This window comes from Melanerpes formicivorus, unplaced genomic scaffold (genome assembly GCF_026170545.1).
Source record: "Melanerpes formicivorus ecotype bairdi unplaced genomic scaffold, bMelFor1.0.p_v2 SCAF_34, whole genome shotgun sequence".
In the NCBI taxonomy this organism is placed as follows: Eukaryota; Metazoa; Chordata; class Aves; order Piciformes; family Picidae; genus Melanerpes; species Melanerpes formicivorus.
In genome coordinates, this window is record NW_027142386.1 from 3,336,657 (window position 1) to 3,354,258 (window position 17,602).

The 17,602-nt window shown below is 57.4% G+C and overlaps 1 protein-coding gene across 3 annotated transcripts; it reads right to left on the reverse strand.

The window, feature by feature from the left end:
- Nucleotides 1-1,221: 1,221 nt before the first annotated feature.
- TNFRSF10B (TNF receptor superfamily member 10b) lies at nucleotides 1,222-17,361 on the reverse strand. Of its 3 annotated transcripts, none has more exons than XM_068156509.1 (10): nucleotides 17,060-17,361; nucleotides 9,912-10,020; nucleotides 8,093-8,221; nucleotides 7,298-7,412; nucleotides 7,109-7,200; nucleotides 6,903-6,998; nucleotides 6,366-6,406; nucleotides 5,696-5,830; nucleotides 4,770-4,842; nucleotides 1,222-3,657 (listed from the first exon to the last, which is right to left on the reverse strand). In XM_068156509.1, exons 1-10 carry the CDS (start codon nucleotides 17,132-17,134, stop codon nucleotides 3,365-3,367), a joined length of 1,158 nt encoding a protein of 385 aa, XP_068012610.1. In that variant the 5' UTR covers nucleotides 17,135-17,361; the 3' UTR covers nucleotides 1,222-3,364. The 3 variants fall into 3 exon arrangements, with proteins under 3 accessions (XP_068012610.1, XP_068012609.1, XP_068012611.1); XM_068156508.1 differs by having other exon boundaries at nucleotides 9,912-10,023; XM_068156510.1 differs by lacking the exon at nucleotides 5,696-5,830 and having other exon boundaries at nucleotides 9,912-10,023.
- Nucleotides 17,362-17,602: the final 241 nt, after the last annotated feature.

Below are 17,602 nucleotides of genomic sequence, written 5' to 3' on the forward strand. Positions count from 1 at the left end.
CCATAGGGATGCTTCTGGTGGTGTCCCCTCCAATTGCTCCTCTTCCTGGCTGGCCTTGCAGAGCACCTTGGAGTCCCTGGTTTCACATGGCTCACCCTCAGCCTGGGATGCAGGCAGCTCCAGGGAGCTTACACTCAGTGTAAGGTAGGACAACAACTTTCTTACTCTTTCCAACCCGGGCGCTCGCCGCTGCTTCCGAGCTCCACTTTGCCTTCCCCGGGCCAGGCCCCCAGCACCAAACCCTGCATGTGCCTGGCTCTGCAGGAGCTCCCAGCCCAGGTTTGCATGCTGGGGAGACACACAGGGGCTGCCCAGGACAAGAGCCTGGGCATGAAGCCTCCTGGCAGGTCACTACGAGCTCCTGCTTTTAGCACTTGCCCCAGCCCTGCGTCACCACTGAACCCCACTGCGGTGTGGGGGGTGGTGGGCAGCTCTAGGGGGCTCTTTGGTGGGGGGGGCCCCAGCAGAGCCCCTCTCACTCAGCACTGCATGGATTTGCAACACAGCTATTGCAGCACACAGAGCCCTGGCTAGCTGCAGGCAGAGTGGGGAGCACCACAGCCCCCCACCGTGGGCAGCAGCAGCTCCATCATGAGGGGGGGGGGAGGGAGGGGGAAGTTCAGCCTGGCCCTGGGGGGTCCCAACCCTGCATGCTGCAGGGTGGAGATTTCAGCCTCCTGCTTTTGCAGGGCTCATGAGTGTGTGTGTGGGGTGAAGGCAGAGCCCAGGGTTGCTTGCTGCTGAGGATTTGACTCCCACCCCAAGTGGGGGCCCTGGGTCCTCCACTCAGTGCCAGGTGGAGCCGGGGGGGGGAACCTGCTGAACAACCTTGGTCCAGCTTCTTCGGTGCCCACTGAAACCACGACCAGCTCATGGCCAACGTTAGGGCAGAGCAAGAGGTTGAGAGGAGGTGGTAGTGGTGGTGGTGGTGGATGATAAATGAGCAAATAACTAAATAAATCTATGAAAGAGAGAGGGGGGGGAAAAAAACCCCACAAACAAAAAAGATGAGAAATCAGGAGGGTTAATTTTTTTGTCTTACCAAGTTTATTCTTCCTTCATAAAAAGAGATGTAAAAAAACCAACCAACCAACCAACCAACCACACTTGGAATTAAACTGGCTGGGCCAGAGCTCTCTGTTATAAAAAACCACACTCATGCATAGAGAAAAGAAATGAAAAAGAGAGACAAATAAAAAACACCAAAAAAGAGGAAAAAAAAAATCAAAAACTACTATTTTTGTATTAGTTTAAGTTAAAAAAAAAAAGATCTGTACAAGTTTACAGTTGCTAAATAAATACATAAATACAACCTGCCTGCTCCTGGCTGTGTGGGGTGGGGAGGAGAGGGCAGCAGCAGGGAGGGAATGGGCATGGGGGCACCCCCCCTTGATTGTGGGCAGAGGATTGGGGATGCTCCTCACCAGCTGCCCCAGCACCCTGGGTGAGGAATGGGTTTGGTTGTGGGCAGAGGATTGGGGATGCCCCTCACCAGCTCCCCCAGCACCCTGGGTGAGGAATGGGTTTGGTTGTGGGCAGAGGATTGGGGATGCTCCTCACCAGCTCCCCTATCACCCTGGGTGGGGAATGGGTTTGGTTGTGGGCAGAGGATTGGGGATGCCCCTCACCAGCTCCCCCAGCACCCTGGGTGGGGAATGGGTTTGGTTGTGGGGAGAGGATTGGGGATGCTCCTCACCAGCTCCCCCAGCACCCTGGGTAAGGAATGGGTTTGGCTGTGGAGAGAGGATTAGGGATGCCACTCACCAGCTCCCCTATCACCCAGGGTGGGGAATGGATTTGGTTGGGAGTGACCTTCAAGACAGAATTCCAGGTTGGAAGGGGGCTTCAGGATCAGCCAGTCCAGCCTGCCCCAGGTTGGCATAAGGGGCAGTGGGGGACCCCCAGGGTGAGAGGTTTGAGGAGGGGTGCCAAGCAGGAGGGCAGCAGTGGGGAGAGCCTGCTGGGTGCTGCTGGGCTCAGCCCAAGCAATGCAGTAGTTTGGGGTTTTCTCCCCAGCCAAGTTGTCCCTGAGCTATGTGTGAGAGGCAGAGCAAGGGGCAAAGTGCTTGAGGAGGAAGCCATCCTAGCCAGAGGATGGAGGGATGGGTGGCAGGTACCCACAGCTCAGACCTCAGTGCTTTCAGCCCTCCAGGCTGGCTGGAGACAGCCAGAGGCCAGGGAAGGGAACTAACCGACCAGGAGCCAGCCCTGGGCCAAGGGAAGGGAACCAGGGCTGTGGAGAAGGAGGGTCCTGGTACACCAACAGCTTGCTGCCCACTTTGCCCATCCTGCTCCCAGGAGGAGCTGGCTTGCTCCCTGCACCAACCCTTTCCTTAGGAGAGCCCAGGGAGCAAGGAGACCATTCCCACTCTGCTCAAAAGTCCAGTTGCAAACTGCTTCCCAACAGCAGGCAGAACCACTACCACCTGGAACCTCGACAGTAACCCAAGAACCCACTTCCTGCTTGCCCTCCAAGCATCCACAAGGAGCCTGCTGGCCAGCTCAGAGATGTCCTACAAGCAGAAGCCATTGCATGATGCCAAGAACAACCTCCCCAAGAAAAAAAAAGGATCTTCCAGTTAAAAACCAGGTCCTTCTCTTCAGTGCTTCCAAGTGAGGCAGTCCCAGAGGCAGCTTTCAAGGCTTGTTCTAGGCTCTTCTGCATGGAGCCAGGGGAAATCCAGGTGCCAGCAGCTTGGATTTCAAGAAGGAAGCACCAACGTGGAGTCCATTAAGCTTCAGCAGAGAAGACCATGAGCTCTGTGCTTCAGGAGAGGCTCAGCTTCTCCAGGCTCAGCTGAGCTGTGCAATGGCTTTGGGAGGAGAAGGGAGAAGGGAGGAGAAGGGGGGAGAAGGGAGGAGAAGGGAAGAGAAGGAGGGAGAAGGGAGGAAAAGGGAAGAGAAGGAAAGAGAAGGGAGGAGAAGGGAAGAGAAGGGAAGGGAAGGAGGGAGAAGGGAAGAGAAGGGAAGAGAAGGAGGGAGAAGGGAGGAAAAGGGAAGAGAAGGAAAGAGAAGGGAGGAGAAGGGAAGAGAAGGGAAGAGAAGGAGGGAGAAGGGAGGAGAAGGGAAGAGAAGGAGGGAGAAGGGAGGAAAAGGGAAGAGAAGGGAAGAGAAGGAAAGAGAAGGGAAGAGAAAGGAAGAGAAGGGAAGAGAAAGGGAGAGAAAGGAAGAGAAGGGAAGAGAAAGGGAGGAGAAGGGAAGAGAAAGGGAGGAGAAGGGAAGAGAAAGGGAGGAGAAGGGAAGAGAAGGGCCACAAGAGAGCTATGGATAAAAAACCCTCAAAAAAATAGAACTCAAGTGTTCCCTCAGGAGGTATTCACAGCTTCAGCTCCAAGTGGGGAGGTGCCAGCACCTGTCCTGCTCTTCAGCTCCCTTCGTGCTGGAAAAGGCCCTGCTGGACCAGGCTGGTGGAGATGCTGTCTGCAATCCCTCCAAGACTGATCTGGTGCAGGGTGTCCAGCAGTGTGTTCACAGAGGCATTCAAGCCCTGCTTGTGGTGCCAGGTGGTGAGGATCTGGACAAAGCACTCCCTTGTGTACTTGTTGTTCTGCTCTGCCAGGTCGATGTCGTTGTCCGGCAGGTCCAGGGCTCTGCCATACCTCCTCCAGTCCTTCAGGGGCACAACCTCAGCAAAGAGGTCAAAGGAGCGTCGCAGAACTAGAGGGAGGAGAAGGGAGAAGCTCAGGGTGGGCAGCTGGGGCAGGAAGGGCTTGTGCTGGGTTGAAACTTCTCCCCCAACATTAACTTTGCCAGCCCAGCTCAGCTGGAAGCAAAGGAAAGCTGTATTTAGAATCACACAACTGTCAGGGTTGGAAGGGACCTCAAGGCTCAGCCAGTTCCAATCGCCTGCCATGGGCAGGGACACCTCACACCACAGCAGGTTGCTCACAGCCACCTCCAGCCTGGCTGCAAACACCTCCAGGCAGGAGGCATCCACCACCTCCCTGGGCAGCCTGTGCCAGGCTCTCACCACCCTCCTGGGGAACAACTTCTTCCTCACATCCAATCTGAATCTCCCCACCTCTAGTTTTGCTCCATCCCCCCCAGTCCTATCCCTCCCTGACACCCTCAAAAGTCCCTCCCCAGCTATCTTGGAGCCCCCTGCAGATCCTGGAAGGCCACAATTAGGTCTCCTTGGATACTTGTCCTGTCCAGCCTGCACAACCCCAACTCCCTCAGTCTGTCCTCACAGCAGAGCAGCTCCATCCCTCTGCTCATCCTCATGGCCCTTCTCTGGACACAGGCAAAACTCCAATCTGCAGTGGACTGCAAAGGATCTGGACAAAATCTCCAGGATTTACAACATTTACAGGGGTTTCCAATTAACAAACAGCACAAGAACCTCCCCCCCAGGGTCAAAGGCCAGGGGAAGCTGCTAGCTGCTCCTTTTCTGCCCACCCCTCCTACCCTCCTGCACAAAAGAAGGGAGAAAGGAGACAGAAGCAGAGAAAGTTAACACCACAACAATGCAGCCAAGGGCAAGCAGGAGCAAGCTAGGATCTCTCCAGAGCCAAGAAGCAAGAGGAGAAGAGAGAATTGTTTTGGTACAACCAAGCTTCTGGTAGATATCTCTCCAATGGGATTGTTTAGAATCACCTTGGTTGTCCTTTTCACACCCAAGAGTGATTTAGTTCCCTTTTACTGCATCACTATGTTTTAAAGGCATAGCCTAAAACTATCACAGGGCTTTGTGTGTGTGTGTGTGTGTCCCCCCTGCAGGCTGGTGCCCTCCCTGCCTCCCAGCACAGCCCCCAGGCCACAACACTTACCCTTAACAGGGTCACTTCCTGGCACTGGAACCAGATTCCTCCTGGGGATGGCACTGGTCCTGGGCACCATCACCTGGAAAGACAACAGCCTGAAGCACCCAGGAAGCCCCAGCACAAACACTGACCCCAAGCCCCATCAATAGGGAGTTGGAGACCCTCTCCCTCCCTCTGGGGGCTTCCAGGGCAGGAGATCACAATCTCCCCCCTCAGAACATCTATCCCTTCCCATCCCTGCTCTGGGATGACAGCAGCCCAGGAGCAGGGCAGAGCTGCCTCATGGGTCCCAGCCAACGAGCTGTGGTTCACAGATTCAGAGAATGGGCTGGGTTCCAGGGGTCCAACCCCTGTGCCAAGGGCAGGGACACCTCCCACCAGCCCAGGTTGCTCAGGACCTCATTCAGCCTGGCCTTGAGCACCTCCAGGGAGGAAGCATCCACAGCCTCCCTGGGCAGCCTGTTCCAGTGTCTCACCACCCTCACTCTAAAGAATTTCTTCCTCATCTCCAGCCTCAGTCTCCCCTCTCCCAGCTCAAAGCCATTGCCTCTCATCCTGGCACTCCCAGCCTCTGTCAAAGTCCCTCCCCAGCTCTCCTGGAGCCCCTTCAGGTACTGAAGGCTGCTCTGAGGGCTCCTTGGAGCCTTCACTTCTCTAGGCTGAACAACCCCAACTCCCTGAGCCTGTCCCCTCAGGGGAGGTTCTCCATCCCTGAGCCAAGGTTTGCTCAGCACTAAGCCTGCAGAGGACTCTGCCAGCTGACTGCAAGGGGCAGACTTTGCCATCCTGAACCCACGACGAGGCCAGGAGCCCCCACACCACCTCTGTGCACAAGCCGTGCTCCAGCCCTGGAAGCCCTCCCAAGCTTGCTGAGCTTGGTGAAGGCAAAGAGAGAAGCAGCAGAGCTTGGCCCAGGGGTACCACTGTTGTACCTCTGGCCCTGGCAGGCTGGCAGTGCCCAGGCCTGGTGCCCCTGGCAGCAGCTTGTCCCGGCGCTCGTTCTGGTCGTTGTCTCTCGTCCCCAGGTCCCCCCTGCGGGCCCTCCCCAGCTGCTGCACCAGGTAGTCCTGCAGCAGGAGAGAAGCAGAAACCAGACAGGTCAGGAGGTCCCAGGAGGAGGCCAGGGCTCATGCCAGCCCCTCAGGGACCACAGAATCCCAGCCTGGATTGGGTTGGAAGGGACCCTTAAGGGTCACCTACACCAACTCCCCTGCTGCTGCAGGGACATCCCCAGCTAGAGCAGGTTGCTCAGAGCCCCATCAAGCCTGACCTTAAATGTGGTGGCAGCCACCCTGCTGCCAACTCAAGGGCACAGCTCACTTGGTCACTTGGGTTTGAAGAGGCCCCACTGGAGACCCTGGGTGCGCCAGCCCCTCTGCCAGGAAAGGGTTAACAGCACTGGGGGAGGGGGCTGCAAGCACCCCACAGAGAGCAGGGCACTACCAAAGACCCTTCCCCCTTGCTCTGCCACACCCCTGCAGGGATGAGACTCATCCCCAAGCTCCTCCAACCTCCCAAGCAGCTGCAGGCAAAGCAGGGAGCAGAGGGAGGACCTCAGCCCAGCTCCTCAAACATGACCCCAGCACCATCCCAGCAACTCACCAGCGTGCTGCAGGACTTGCTGCTCAGGTCTCTGCCATCTCCTGGAAGATGAAAACTGTGCTGTGAGTCCCTCTTCCCCCAGGCAGGGCCTTCCTCCCACCCAGCCCACACCCCAGAGCCTCCAGCCAGGGTGAGAGCTCAAAGGGTCAGAGAACCCCAGAACCAGTTGGGCTGGAAGAGACCTTTTCAGGTCATGGAGTCAAACCAGCACTGCCAGGGCACCACCAAACCATGGCCCTCAGCAACACATCTCTTTGAAAGCCCTCCAGGGATGGGGACTCCACCACTGCCCTGGGCCAGACCTGGACAACCCTTAAAGGGATGAAATTGTTCCTCATGGCCACCCTGAACCTGCCCTGGGGCAACTTGAGGACATTTCCTCTTGTCCTGTCCCTTATTCCTTGGGAGAAGAGACCAACCCCCACCTGATTCCAGCCTCCTTGCAGAGAGCAATGAGGTCTTCCCTCAGCCTCCTTTTCTCCAGGCTGGACACCCCCAGCTCCCTCAGCTGCTCCCCACAGGATGCCTGGTGCTCACCTGAGGACCGGCGGCAGCAGCACCTCCAGAGGATGAAGAGGACAAGCAGGAGCAGGAGCACAAGAACCACCACTCCAACGGCCAGGAGCACATTGTCTAAAGCAGATAAAGCAAAAGGTGTGTGGGGAGCAGCTCCTGGTGTCCCCCTCAGCCCCCACCTGCCTCCCTCAGCCCATCTGCCCTCCTCCAGCAGCTCCCCCACTCACTGGAGGAGTCGGAGAAGGTACCGGTGGGAGGACCACAGCGGCGGTCACTGTGAGGCAAGCAGGGAGCCAGCTCCACTTCACCCTTGGGACACCTGGGAAGGGGAAAAGGGGACAGGGTGAGTTCAGCTGGACACCTCCCCCCAGCAGCCATCCCTGCAGGCCCCATCCCCAGCTCATCACCCAGCTCACCGGGGCCGGCACTTCTGGCACATCTCGCAGGGGTGGTCCGGGGAGCAGAAGGTGCCACTCCTGCAGGCACACTGAGTGTCCCTGGTGGCTTGGCAGGGACTTATCTCCACCTGATCTGCAGTGAGAAGAGAGATTGCTCTATCCCCAAGCCCTCCACATCACACTCCTCCACCTGCTCACATCCTTAGCCCACAAGCCTGAGGAGCACCAAGTCACAGAATCCTGGAAGGGACCTCAGAGCTCATCTGCCCCAACCTCCCCACCAGGGGCAGGAACAGCTCTCAACTAGACCCAGCTGCTCAAGGCCTCATCCAACCTGGCCTTGAGCATCCACAGCCTCCCTGAGCAGCCTGTGCCAGGCTCTCACCACCCTCCTGCTGAAGAACTTCTTCCTCAGCTCCACTCTAACCCTGCTCTCCCGCAGCTTCAAACCATTCCCTCTTGGCCTGGCTCGAGGGACCCTCAGGAAAAGTCTCTCTGCAGCCTTCCTGGAGGTGTTCAAGGCCAGTCTGGAGGAGGCTTGGAGCAACCTGAGCTAGTGGAAGGTGTCCTGCCCACGGCAGGGGGGTTGGAACTGGCTGATCTTCAAGGCCCCCTCCAACCCAACCCATTCCATGAACCTATGCACTGAGCAGAGAATGTAGGTCTGGTACAAGCAACAGCATTGCAGCCCCAGCCTCAGCCACTCTTTGGGGATGCTGCAGGTTCCAATGCTTTCCAAGGGAGAGGTCTGTGGTCAGCTGAAGCCAGCCCATGCCAGCAGCCTGGGTCACCTTCTCACCCCCCAGCTCATACCTTCTCGACACACCCGGCAGCGCAGGCACTTGAGGAAGTCGTTTGGGTACTCAGTGAATTCGTTGTCGTTGCAGGGCAGACATGTAGTGGAGCAGTTCTGCCCCTCACAGTGCTGCTCAGCATGCTCACCTGCAAGAAGAGGTGGAGGAGAAAGAGAAGGGGCAGCCTGTGAGCCAGCAGCAGAGGAGGTGAAACAGGGCAAGGGTTTGAAACTGGAGCAGGGCAGATTTAGGTTGGGCATCAGGTAGTGGCAGCCAGGCACTAGTGGTGTCCCCCAGGGATCAGTGCTGGCCTCCATCCTGTTCAATATCTGTATTGATGATCTGGAGGAGGGGATTGAGTTCATCAGCAGTAAATTTGCAGGTGACACCAATCTGGGGGCAGGAGTGGATCTGGTAGAGGGTAGAAGGGTTCTGCAGAGGGACCTTGCCAGGCTGGGCAGATGGGCAGAGTCCAACAGGATGGCATTGAACAAGTCCAAGTGCCAGGTGCTGCACTTTGGCCATAACAACCCCAAGCAGTGCTACAGGCTGGGGACAGAGTGGCTGAGAGCAGCCAGGCAGAGAGGGACCTGGGGGGTAGCAGCTGACAGCAGCTGAACATGAGCCAGCAGTGTGCCCAGGGGGCCAAGAGGGCCAATGGCATCCTGGCCTGGATCAGGAAGAGTGTGGCCAGCAGGAGCAGGGAAGTCATTGTGCTCTGTGCTCAGCACTGGTTAGGCCACACCTGGAGTCCTGGGTCCAGTTCTGGGCTCCTCAGTTCCAGAAGGACATTGAGAGACTTGAAGGTGTCCAGAGAAGGGCAACGAGGCTGGAGAGGGGTCTGGAGGGCCCTGTGAGGAGAGGCTGAGGGAGCTGGGGTTGCTTAGCCTGGAGAAGAGGAGGCTCAGGGGAGACCTTCTTGCTCTCTCCAGCTCCCTGAAGGGAGGTTGGAGCCAGGTGGGGGTTGGTCTCTTCTCCCAGGCACCCAGCACCAGAACAAGAGGACACAGTCTCAAACTGTGCCAGGGGAGGTTTAGGCTGGAGGGGAGGAGAAAGTTCTTCACAGAGAGATTGGCCATTGGGATGTGCTGCCCAGGGAGGTGGTGGAGTCCCCATCCCTGGAGGTGCTCAAGAGGGGCTTGGATGTGTCCCTTGGAGCCATGGTTTAGTAGTCAGGAGGTGCTGGGTGACAGGTTGGACTTGATGACCTTTGAGGTCTTTTCCAACCTTATTGATTCCATGATTCTATGATTAGGAAGAAGTTCTGCACTGTGGGGGTGGTGGAACACTGGCACAGGCTGCCCAGGGAGGTGGTGGTGGAGGCTCCATCCTTGGAGACATTCAGGGTCAGGTGTGACTGGGCTGTGAGCAACCTGCTCTAGCTGGAGATGTCCCTGCTGAGTGCAGGGGGGTTGGACTGGATGAGCTTCAAAGGTCCCTTCCCACCCAACCCATCCTGTGATTCTAGGACAGGATGCAGATGTCTCTGCAGTGAGGGATTTGATTCTGCTGCCAGCGAAGAGGCAAACCAGGAACCAGCCAGAGGTTGGTTGTGAGGCTCAACAGGGATCTGGGCAACTTGATCTAGTTGAGGACATCCCTGTTGACTGCAGAGATGTCCTTTGGAGATCCCTTCCAACCCAGACCATTCTATGATTCTATGAAAATGTTCCCATTAGGAGTCCATAGACCTCATGACAGTGGAGCAGAGGAGAGCTGGAGCACCTGCTGCCTCCTCACAAGGAGCATGGACATGCTGGCTCAGCAGGCAGAAGCATGAGGAGGCTGAACATGGTGTGAACAATGTTTGGTGGGACCAATGTTTGAGACCACCTTACCTGCAGGGCATGTCCCTGAATAGTGATCAGTGTGCCTGGCTGGCTCCAAGGGATCTGATTTGTCTCTCCTCTTCAGTGCTGCTGCAGCAGCAGCTCCCAAAGAAACCTGCTGCTAAAAGCACATGGAAGAACCTGGGTTAAAAGCCATCCTGAATCCACAGGACAAGGGAAGGAAGAGATGGGCAAGAGATGCCCTGCCCAAGTGTGCTTCAGGGAAGCAGGAGAGGAGCTCAGGGCCCCTCCCTGGAGGTGTTCAAGGCCAGGTTGGATGAGGCCTTGAGCAACCTGGGCTGGTGGGAGGTGTCCCTGCCCATGGCAGGGGGTTGGAGCTGGATGAGCTTGAAGGTCCCTTCCACCCCAAAGCATTCTCTGAATCTGTGTAAGGTCTGTGAGGTGCACAATGGTTTAAAAAAAACCTCATTCCATGAATCCATGAATGGACCCAGAGGACCCAACCCTCCCCTTGAAGGAGGTGAAGGGCTCCCAGGGTAGACAATTCCTTGGCCAAGCATGAGGAGGAAGTTTGCAGAGGGCCAGCACTCTGTGACCCTGTGTGAGTGCTGCGTGCCAGCTCCTCAGCAAGGCAAAGGCTCCCCTGGGTGACACCAACCCCCCCTTCCCTGCCCTGCTTTCTGAGCATGTGAACCCACAGCAGCGAAGGAAATGGAAGGCTGAGGGAAGGGGAACAGGGAGGGCGTTTGTGGGGAGGAAGCCAGCCCTGCTGTCAAGGCTGGTGGGTGGCTCTGGTGCCCACAGGGACACCTGGCCTGCTCCAGGCTGCCAGGGCACAGCCCAGCCACAGCCAGTTCCAGCCCTGGGAGGGGGGTGTGATGCTGGACAGGAATGGCCACTCGCTGCAGCAGGGTCCTGGGGGGCCTGTGGGTGCCCCAATGTCCCCGGGGGGGGGCAGTGCCCTTCGGTCTCTCAGCCAGCACAGCTGCTCCAGGGATATAAATGGATGTAAACTTGCCCCCACCTCCAGTCTCTGCCCCTCTACCCTGGGCTTTAGGAAGTGATGAAGTGTCCAGAGAAGGGCAAGGAAGCTGGGGAAGGGTCTGGAGAACAGGGCTGGCAGCTGAGGGAGCTGGGGAGAAGGAGGCTGAGGGAGACCTCATTGCTCTCTGCAGCTCCCTGAAAGGAGGATGGAGTCAGGTGGGGGTTGGTTTCTTCTCCCAAGGAACAGGACAAGAGGAAATGGCCTCAAGCTGCCCCAGGGGAGGTTCAGCTTGGCCATGAGGAACAATTTCATCCCCTTGAGGGTTGTCCAGGCCTGGCCCAGGCTGCCCAGGGCAGTGGTGGAGTCCCCATCCCTGGAAGGCTTTCAAAGCCCTGGAGATGTGGTGCTGAGGACCACGGTTTGAGGGTGCCCTGGCAGTGCTGGGTTAAGGCTTGGCCTCCATGCTCTGGAAGATCTTTTCCAACCCAAACAATTCCTGACCACGCTGCAGGGCAGCTCCTGCAGCAGAGGCACCGTCCTCATCCCCTTCCCCTCCCAGATGCCAAAACCTGCCTCCTCAAGCAAATATTTCTTCTGTGAGTCAGAAGCTGCCTCCAAAGGCTGAAACAATAGAGAACCAAGTTGAGTGGCTGGCCTCTGGGCCAGCCTGGCCATCTATGGAGCAGATTTCACTCCCCCCCTTCTCCTCCCCGGACACTTCCCGCGCCAGCCCAAGGGAAGGGTGTGAGCTCCCAAACCAGCCCCAGCAGCTCCAGCACTCACAAACAACACAGCTGAGAGCAGCCAGGCCAAGCAGGGGACAATCCTAGCACACCACCACCAAGGCACAGAGCACGGAGACCTGTCCAGCCTAGGAACAGAGCCATCTCCAGACCCTGACTCAGAGAATCAAATCCACAGCCCTCCAACAGCTTCTGGCTCTGCACTGCACAGAATCACAGCATGGGTTGGGTTGGAAGGGATCTTAAAGCTCATCCAGTTCCAACCACCCTGCCATGGGCAGGGACACCTCCCACTACCCAAGTTGCTCAGAGACCCATACAGCCTGGCCTTAAACACTTCCAGGGATGAGGCATCCACAACCTCCCTGGGCAACCTGTGCCAAGAGTCTCTCCATCCTCACCCTAAAGAATTTCTTCCTCATTTCCAGTCTCAGTCTCCCCTCTTCCAGCTCAAAGGCACTGTCCCTCATCCTGTCATTCCAAGTCCTTGTCAAAAGTCCCTCCCCAGCTCTCCTGGAGCCCCTTCAGGTACTGAAAGGCTGCTCTAAGGTCTCCCTGGAGCCTTCTCTTCCCCAGGCTGAACAGCCCCAGCTCTCCCAGCCTGGCCCCAGGAGGGGAGGTTCTCCAGCCCTCTGCTCATCTTTGTGGCCTCCTCTGGACCCTCTCTGACAGTTCCATGTCCTTCCTGTGCTGGGGGCGCCAGAACTGGAGGCAGTACTCCAGGTGAGGTCTCTTGAGAGCAGAGTCAAGGGGCAGAATCCTCTCCCTCGAGAGAATCACCTCCCAGCTCTCCTTGAGCTGCTGGCCACACATCTTTTGATGCAGCCCAGGGTTTGCTCTCACTGCTTATTTTTCCAGCTGGGAGGGCTGGCAAGTTGAGAAAGTGCTTTTCCAAGGGAGGATTCTTGCTTTTACCTCCCAGTTTTCAGGGCTTTACCCACTCTGGTCTTCAAAGTCCTCAGGGACTGAAACTGGGCAGCCTGCTCCCCCACCCACGAAGGAATGAAACAACTTTTCCTTCCCCATCCAAGCTGTGCCAGGCTGGGGAGGTGAGCAGAGCAGCACCCCAGCACTATCTGCTGTTTGGAGAGGCCCCTTAAGCACAAGGATTTTCCACTGTTGTTCACGAAGCAGCAGCTCAGCAGAGCTTGCACAAGTTCATACACCACCTTCCTCAGCAAGTGCAGTTCAAGTGCAACATCCCCCCACCCCCCAGAGCCCTTGGCAGGGCAGGGCTGCCAGCCCTGACTAACCTATCAGCCTTGCCAAGCATGGCAGGAACCAGGCTGGGAGCTGTGGTATCCAAGAGTCATACTTTTTCACCCACAGCAAACATCCCAAGCAAGCAAGAGTTGCCTCAAGGCAGAGGAATTAGCAGGCAGAGGAATCCCCAACACCCTCAGCAGCTCTTTCCTGATGGATGATCAGGGCTGGAGAAAAAGCTTTGGGAAGCCTCAAGCTTTGAACTTTCCCTGCTTCCATCCCTGATTTGCTTTCCTCCTGAAGTGATCCAAATGAGAGGATTTTTGGGATTCTGTGATCCCAAGGAAGGAGTTGGAACACCCTCCCAAACACCCCCCCTTAGTTAAGGAGAAACTTCAAGGGTGCTGGAGGCCTGGAGCAGGCTGCCCAGAGAGGTTGTGGAGTTGTCTTCTCTGGAGAGCTTCCAACCCCCCCTGGGCATTGTGCTCCTGGGCAAGCTGCTGTGGGTGCCCTGCTGGAGCAGGGGGGGGTTGGATTGGATGATCTCCAGAGGTCACTTCCAACCCCCAGCATGCTGGAATGCCATGATTCTAGAATCACAAAATGGTTTGGGTCGAAAAGGACCTTAAAGATCATCCAGTTCCAACCTCCCTGCCGTGGGCAGGGTCACCTCACACTGGCCCAGGTTGCTCCAGGGCCTTGATCACCTTCAGGGAGCAGGCAGACACAGCCCTCACTGACTCCTTACTGAGCTCCTGGCCATCATAGAATCATAGAATCAATAAGGTTGGAAAAGACCTCAAAGATCATCAAGTCCAACCTGTCACCCAAAACCTCATGACCCCTAAACCTCATGACCCCTAAACCTCATGACTGCTAAACCATGGCACTAAGTGCCACATCCATCAGTGACCATCTGACTCAGCATCCATGCAGCACAGAGAAGCTCTTGGCCCGGGACTAAAAGAGATGCCAGGGGTCTGCAGGCATCTCAGCCCCCCCCAGGTGGCTCTCCTCCAAGGGCACAGGTCTGAAAAGCAGGGGGGTTTTCCCACTGTAGATGGAATATGAGCTCCAGCAAGCGTTCCTCCATGGGCCCAGATCCAGGTATGATGCAAGCAAGCATCGGTGAGCAGAGGAAGGAGCTGCAGCCACAAGATCGTGTGATCATCACGTGGGGCACCACCAGCCCCGGGTGGTTCCCCCTCCTCTTTGCTATTAAAAAAGGGGGAGGAGAGAGGGGGGAAATGTAAAAGGTGGTGAACAGTGTGCCCTAAAGTGACGGTTTAACAAGGCTTGGCTTTCTCAGGCAGGTTCTACGTGAGCTCTGCCGGACAACAGAAAGAGGAATTGGCCACTGGGATGTGCTGCCCAGGGAGGTGGTGGAGTCCCCAGAGGTGTTCAGAAAAGGCTTGGATGTGGCACTTGGAGGCATGGTTTAGTTGTCAGGAGGTGGTAGGTGTTAGGTAATAGGTTGGACTTGATGATCTCTGAGGTCTTTTCCAAGCTGGTTGATTCTATTCTAACATAGGGAAGGAAGGGGATGAAGAGCTGACTGTCTTCAACCCGGACCAGGCACTGCTGGTTTCCACTACAGGAGCTGCAACCACATGGCCCAGGGCAGCAGCTCTGCTGGGCTTCCCTGTGGCAGCAGAGCCTCTGGCCCAGCCTTGGGGTAAAACTTGGGATCTCTGACATGAAACAAAAGGCAGGATTCCTGGGAGAAAACTCAGGGCATGGTCCTGGAGATACAAGTCAGGGCAGAATCCCTGGGATAAACCCCAGGGATGAAACTGAGGACAGAACCCCAGAGACAAACTCAGGGCAGGAACACAGAGATCAAACTCAGAGATAGGATCCCAGAATAAAATTCAGGGCAGATCCCTGGGACAAAAGCCTAGGCAGGATCCCTGGCATAAAACTCAGGGTAGGAACACAGGAATAACACTCAGAGCAGGAAATCCAGGATCAGTTCAGGGCAGATCCCCAGGATAAAAGCCTGGGCAGGATCCCTGGCATAAAACTCAGGGCAGAACACAGGAATAAAACTCAGGGCAGGAAATCCAGAATCAGTTCAGGGCAGATCCCTGGGATAAAAGCCTGGGCAGGATCCCTGGCATAAAACTCAGGGCAGAACACAGGAATAACACTCAGAGCAGGATCCCACACTAAAATTCAGGGCAGATCCCTGGGATAAAAGCCTGGGCAGGATCCCTGGCATAAAACTCAAGGCAGAACACAGGAATAAAACTCAGAGCAGGATCCCACACTAAAATTCAGGGCAGATCCCTGGGATAAAAGCCTGGGCAGGATCCCTGGCATAAAACTCAGGGTAGGAACACAGGAATAACTCAGAGCAGGATCCCACACTAAAATTCAGGGCAGATCCCTGGGATAAAAGCCTGGGCAGGATCCCTGGCATAAAACTCAGGGCAGAACACAGGAATAACACTCAGGGCAGGAAATCCAGAATCAGTTCAGGGCAGATCCCCAGGATAAAAGCCTGGGCATGATCCCTGGCATAAAATTCAGGGCAGAACACAGGAATAAAACTCAGAGAGGATCCCACAATAAATTCAGGGCAGATCCCCAGGATAAAAGCCTGGGCAGGATCCCTGGCATAAAACTCAGGGCAGAACACAGGAATAAAACTCAGGGCAGGAAATCCAGAATCAGTTCAGGGCAGATCCCCGGGATAAAAGCCTGGGCAGGATCCCTGGCATAAAACTCAGAGCAGAAAACCCACAATAAAGATCAGGGCAGGATCTCTGGGATAAACTGGAGAACAGGATCCCCCTGAGCTCAGGTGAAACAACAGCCAGGGTCCCCAGTCCCCGGGGGAATAGGAGAGGCACAGGTGGGATTTCGTGTCCTTAAAACCCAGCGGCAGGAAGGGTTTGGAGGCGCTCTGGGGAAGGCGGAGAGGCAGCATTCCTGCAGCAGGCAGCCCAAAGCTGCCCGCATCCCACCCCGCTGCTTTCAAACGTCCCGGGCAGGCCGGGCACGGACGGGATTTCCCCACAGCGAACGGCAAACAAAGCTCGGGAGCAAAGGCAGCGGAAATCCCCTCCGGCGCAGGCATGGCCATGGGGCAAAGTTCCAGCCCCACACCACCTCCCAGCCTCACGTCACTTTCTCAGCCCCACGTCACCTGCACAGCCCTGCACGCCTGCCCCACACCCAGGAGGCTTGAAGTCACCCATCCCTGTCCCGCCTCCGCTCTGCTGCTTTCACCCTGTCTCAGCCGTCGTCCGTCTGTACACACACACCCCACACCCCCCCGCCCCAGTACCCTGCAAACCTGCCCAGGTGAGCCCCCATAGCCCAGCTCCCCTCCCATGGGTCCTGCCCAGGTGAACACCTCCCCCTGGCCTCCACTTTCCCAAGTGACACACACCCCCCCCCCCTTTAGCTCCCCTCACAGCCCCTCTGCCATGGAAGCTGCGCTATAAGATCAGCCCACCCCCCCCAAAATAATCTCCTGGACCAAGTGAGGTCCCCCCCGGCCTCCAGAACAGGTGAACCCCCATAACCCCTGTTCCCCCCTACCATTGGCACCTGGGCTAGGAGAGGCCCCCCGATGGCCCCAAGAGCAGGTGAACCCCCATAACGCCAGTTTCCCCCCCCATGGCCCCCAGAACAGGTGAACCCCCATAACCCCTGTTCCCCCCCCATGGCCCCCAGAACAGGCGAACCCCCATAATCCCTGTCCCCCCCCTCCCCATGGCCCCCAGAACAGGTGAATCCCCATAACCCCTGTGTGTCCCCCCCATGTCCCCCAGAACAGGCGAACCCCCATAACCCCTGTTCCCCCCCATTGGCACCTGGATCAGGTGAGCTCCACTGTAACCCTAGCTCTCTCCCCCCCCCCCCCCCCGTGTCTCTAACCCACGTAAGCCCCAACCCCCGCGATCCCCCCCCACGCACACTGCTAAAGGGGACACTCCCCCCGCGCCCCCCAAACCCTGCTCTCCCCAGCCCCCTGCTCCCCACTCCGGGGGCTCCCCCATTCACACCGCCCTCCTGAACGCCACAACCTCAACACACACCAGTCCCTAACCCCGTCTACCACTCCGTCCCCACCTAGCCACCTCCCCGCCCCCCAACCTACCCACCCCCCCAGCCCCTCGCTAGCCTCTTTCCCAGCCCGGCGGCTCATGCCCGGGCATGCCGCGGCCGCACCGGGCAGCAGCGACGGGGATCCTGGTACCCCCCTCCCCAGTGTCCCCCTGGACCCCGCCGTGCCCGATCCCGTTCCCACACACCGTAAGCAGCAGCAGCAGCGGCAGCGGCAGCAGGAGGCAAAGCCAGCGGGGATCGCAGCGCGGCACCGGGCGCATTTTGCGCGAGGCGGAGCGGAACGGCACCGGGCACCGGGCACCGCGCACCGGGCACCGCGCACCGGGCACCGGGCACCGCGCACCGGGCACCGCTCGGGACTGCCCGGGCAAGGCTTTGTCACGACGAACGACCAGCTCCGACGAGGGCGAGCGGAGCAGTACGAAGCTTGGCGGGACGGGGGTATATGGGAGGAGGCTGGGCGGAGGAGGAAGAGGAGGACTTGTAGGAGGGCTCTGCCAGGACTGGCTCTAGCCAACCTCTCCCCACGCTCCTTCCAGGAGCGAGAAACCACAGCAAGGTTTCAGTGTGGGGTTTGGTAACAGCCTGGCTCGCCCGGGAGGTTGAACTGACTTTGCGGTGCGCTGTTACTCTTTAACCGCATCTTTTCCCCTTCCCTGCCGTGAGAGAGAGGAGCTCACTGCTACGTTTGAAAGACGAACAGTTTGTTACAAAAGAAAGGCAAACCA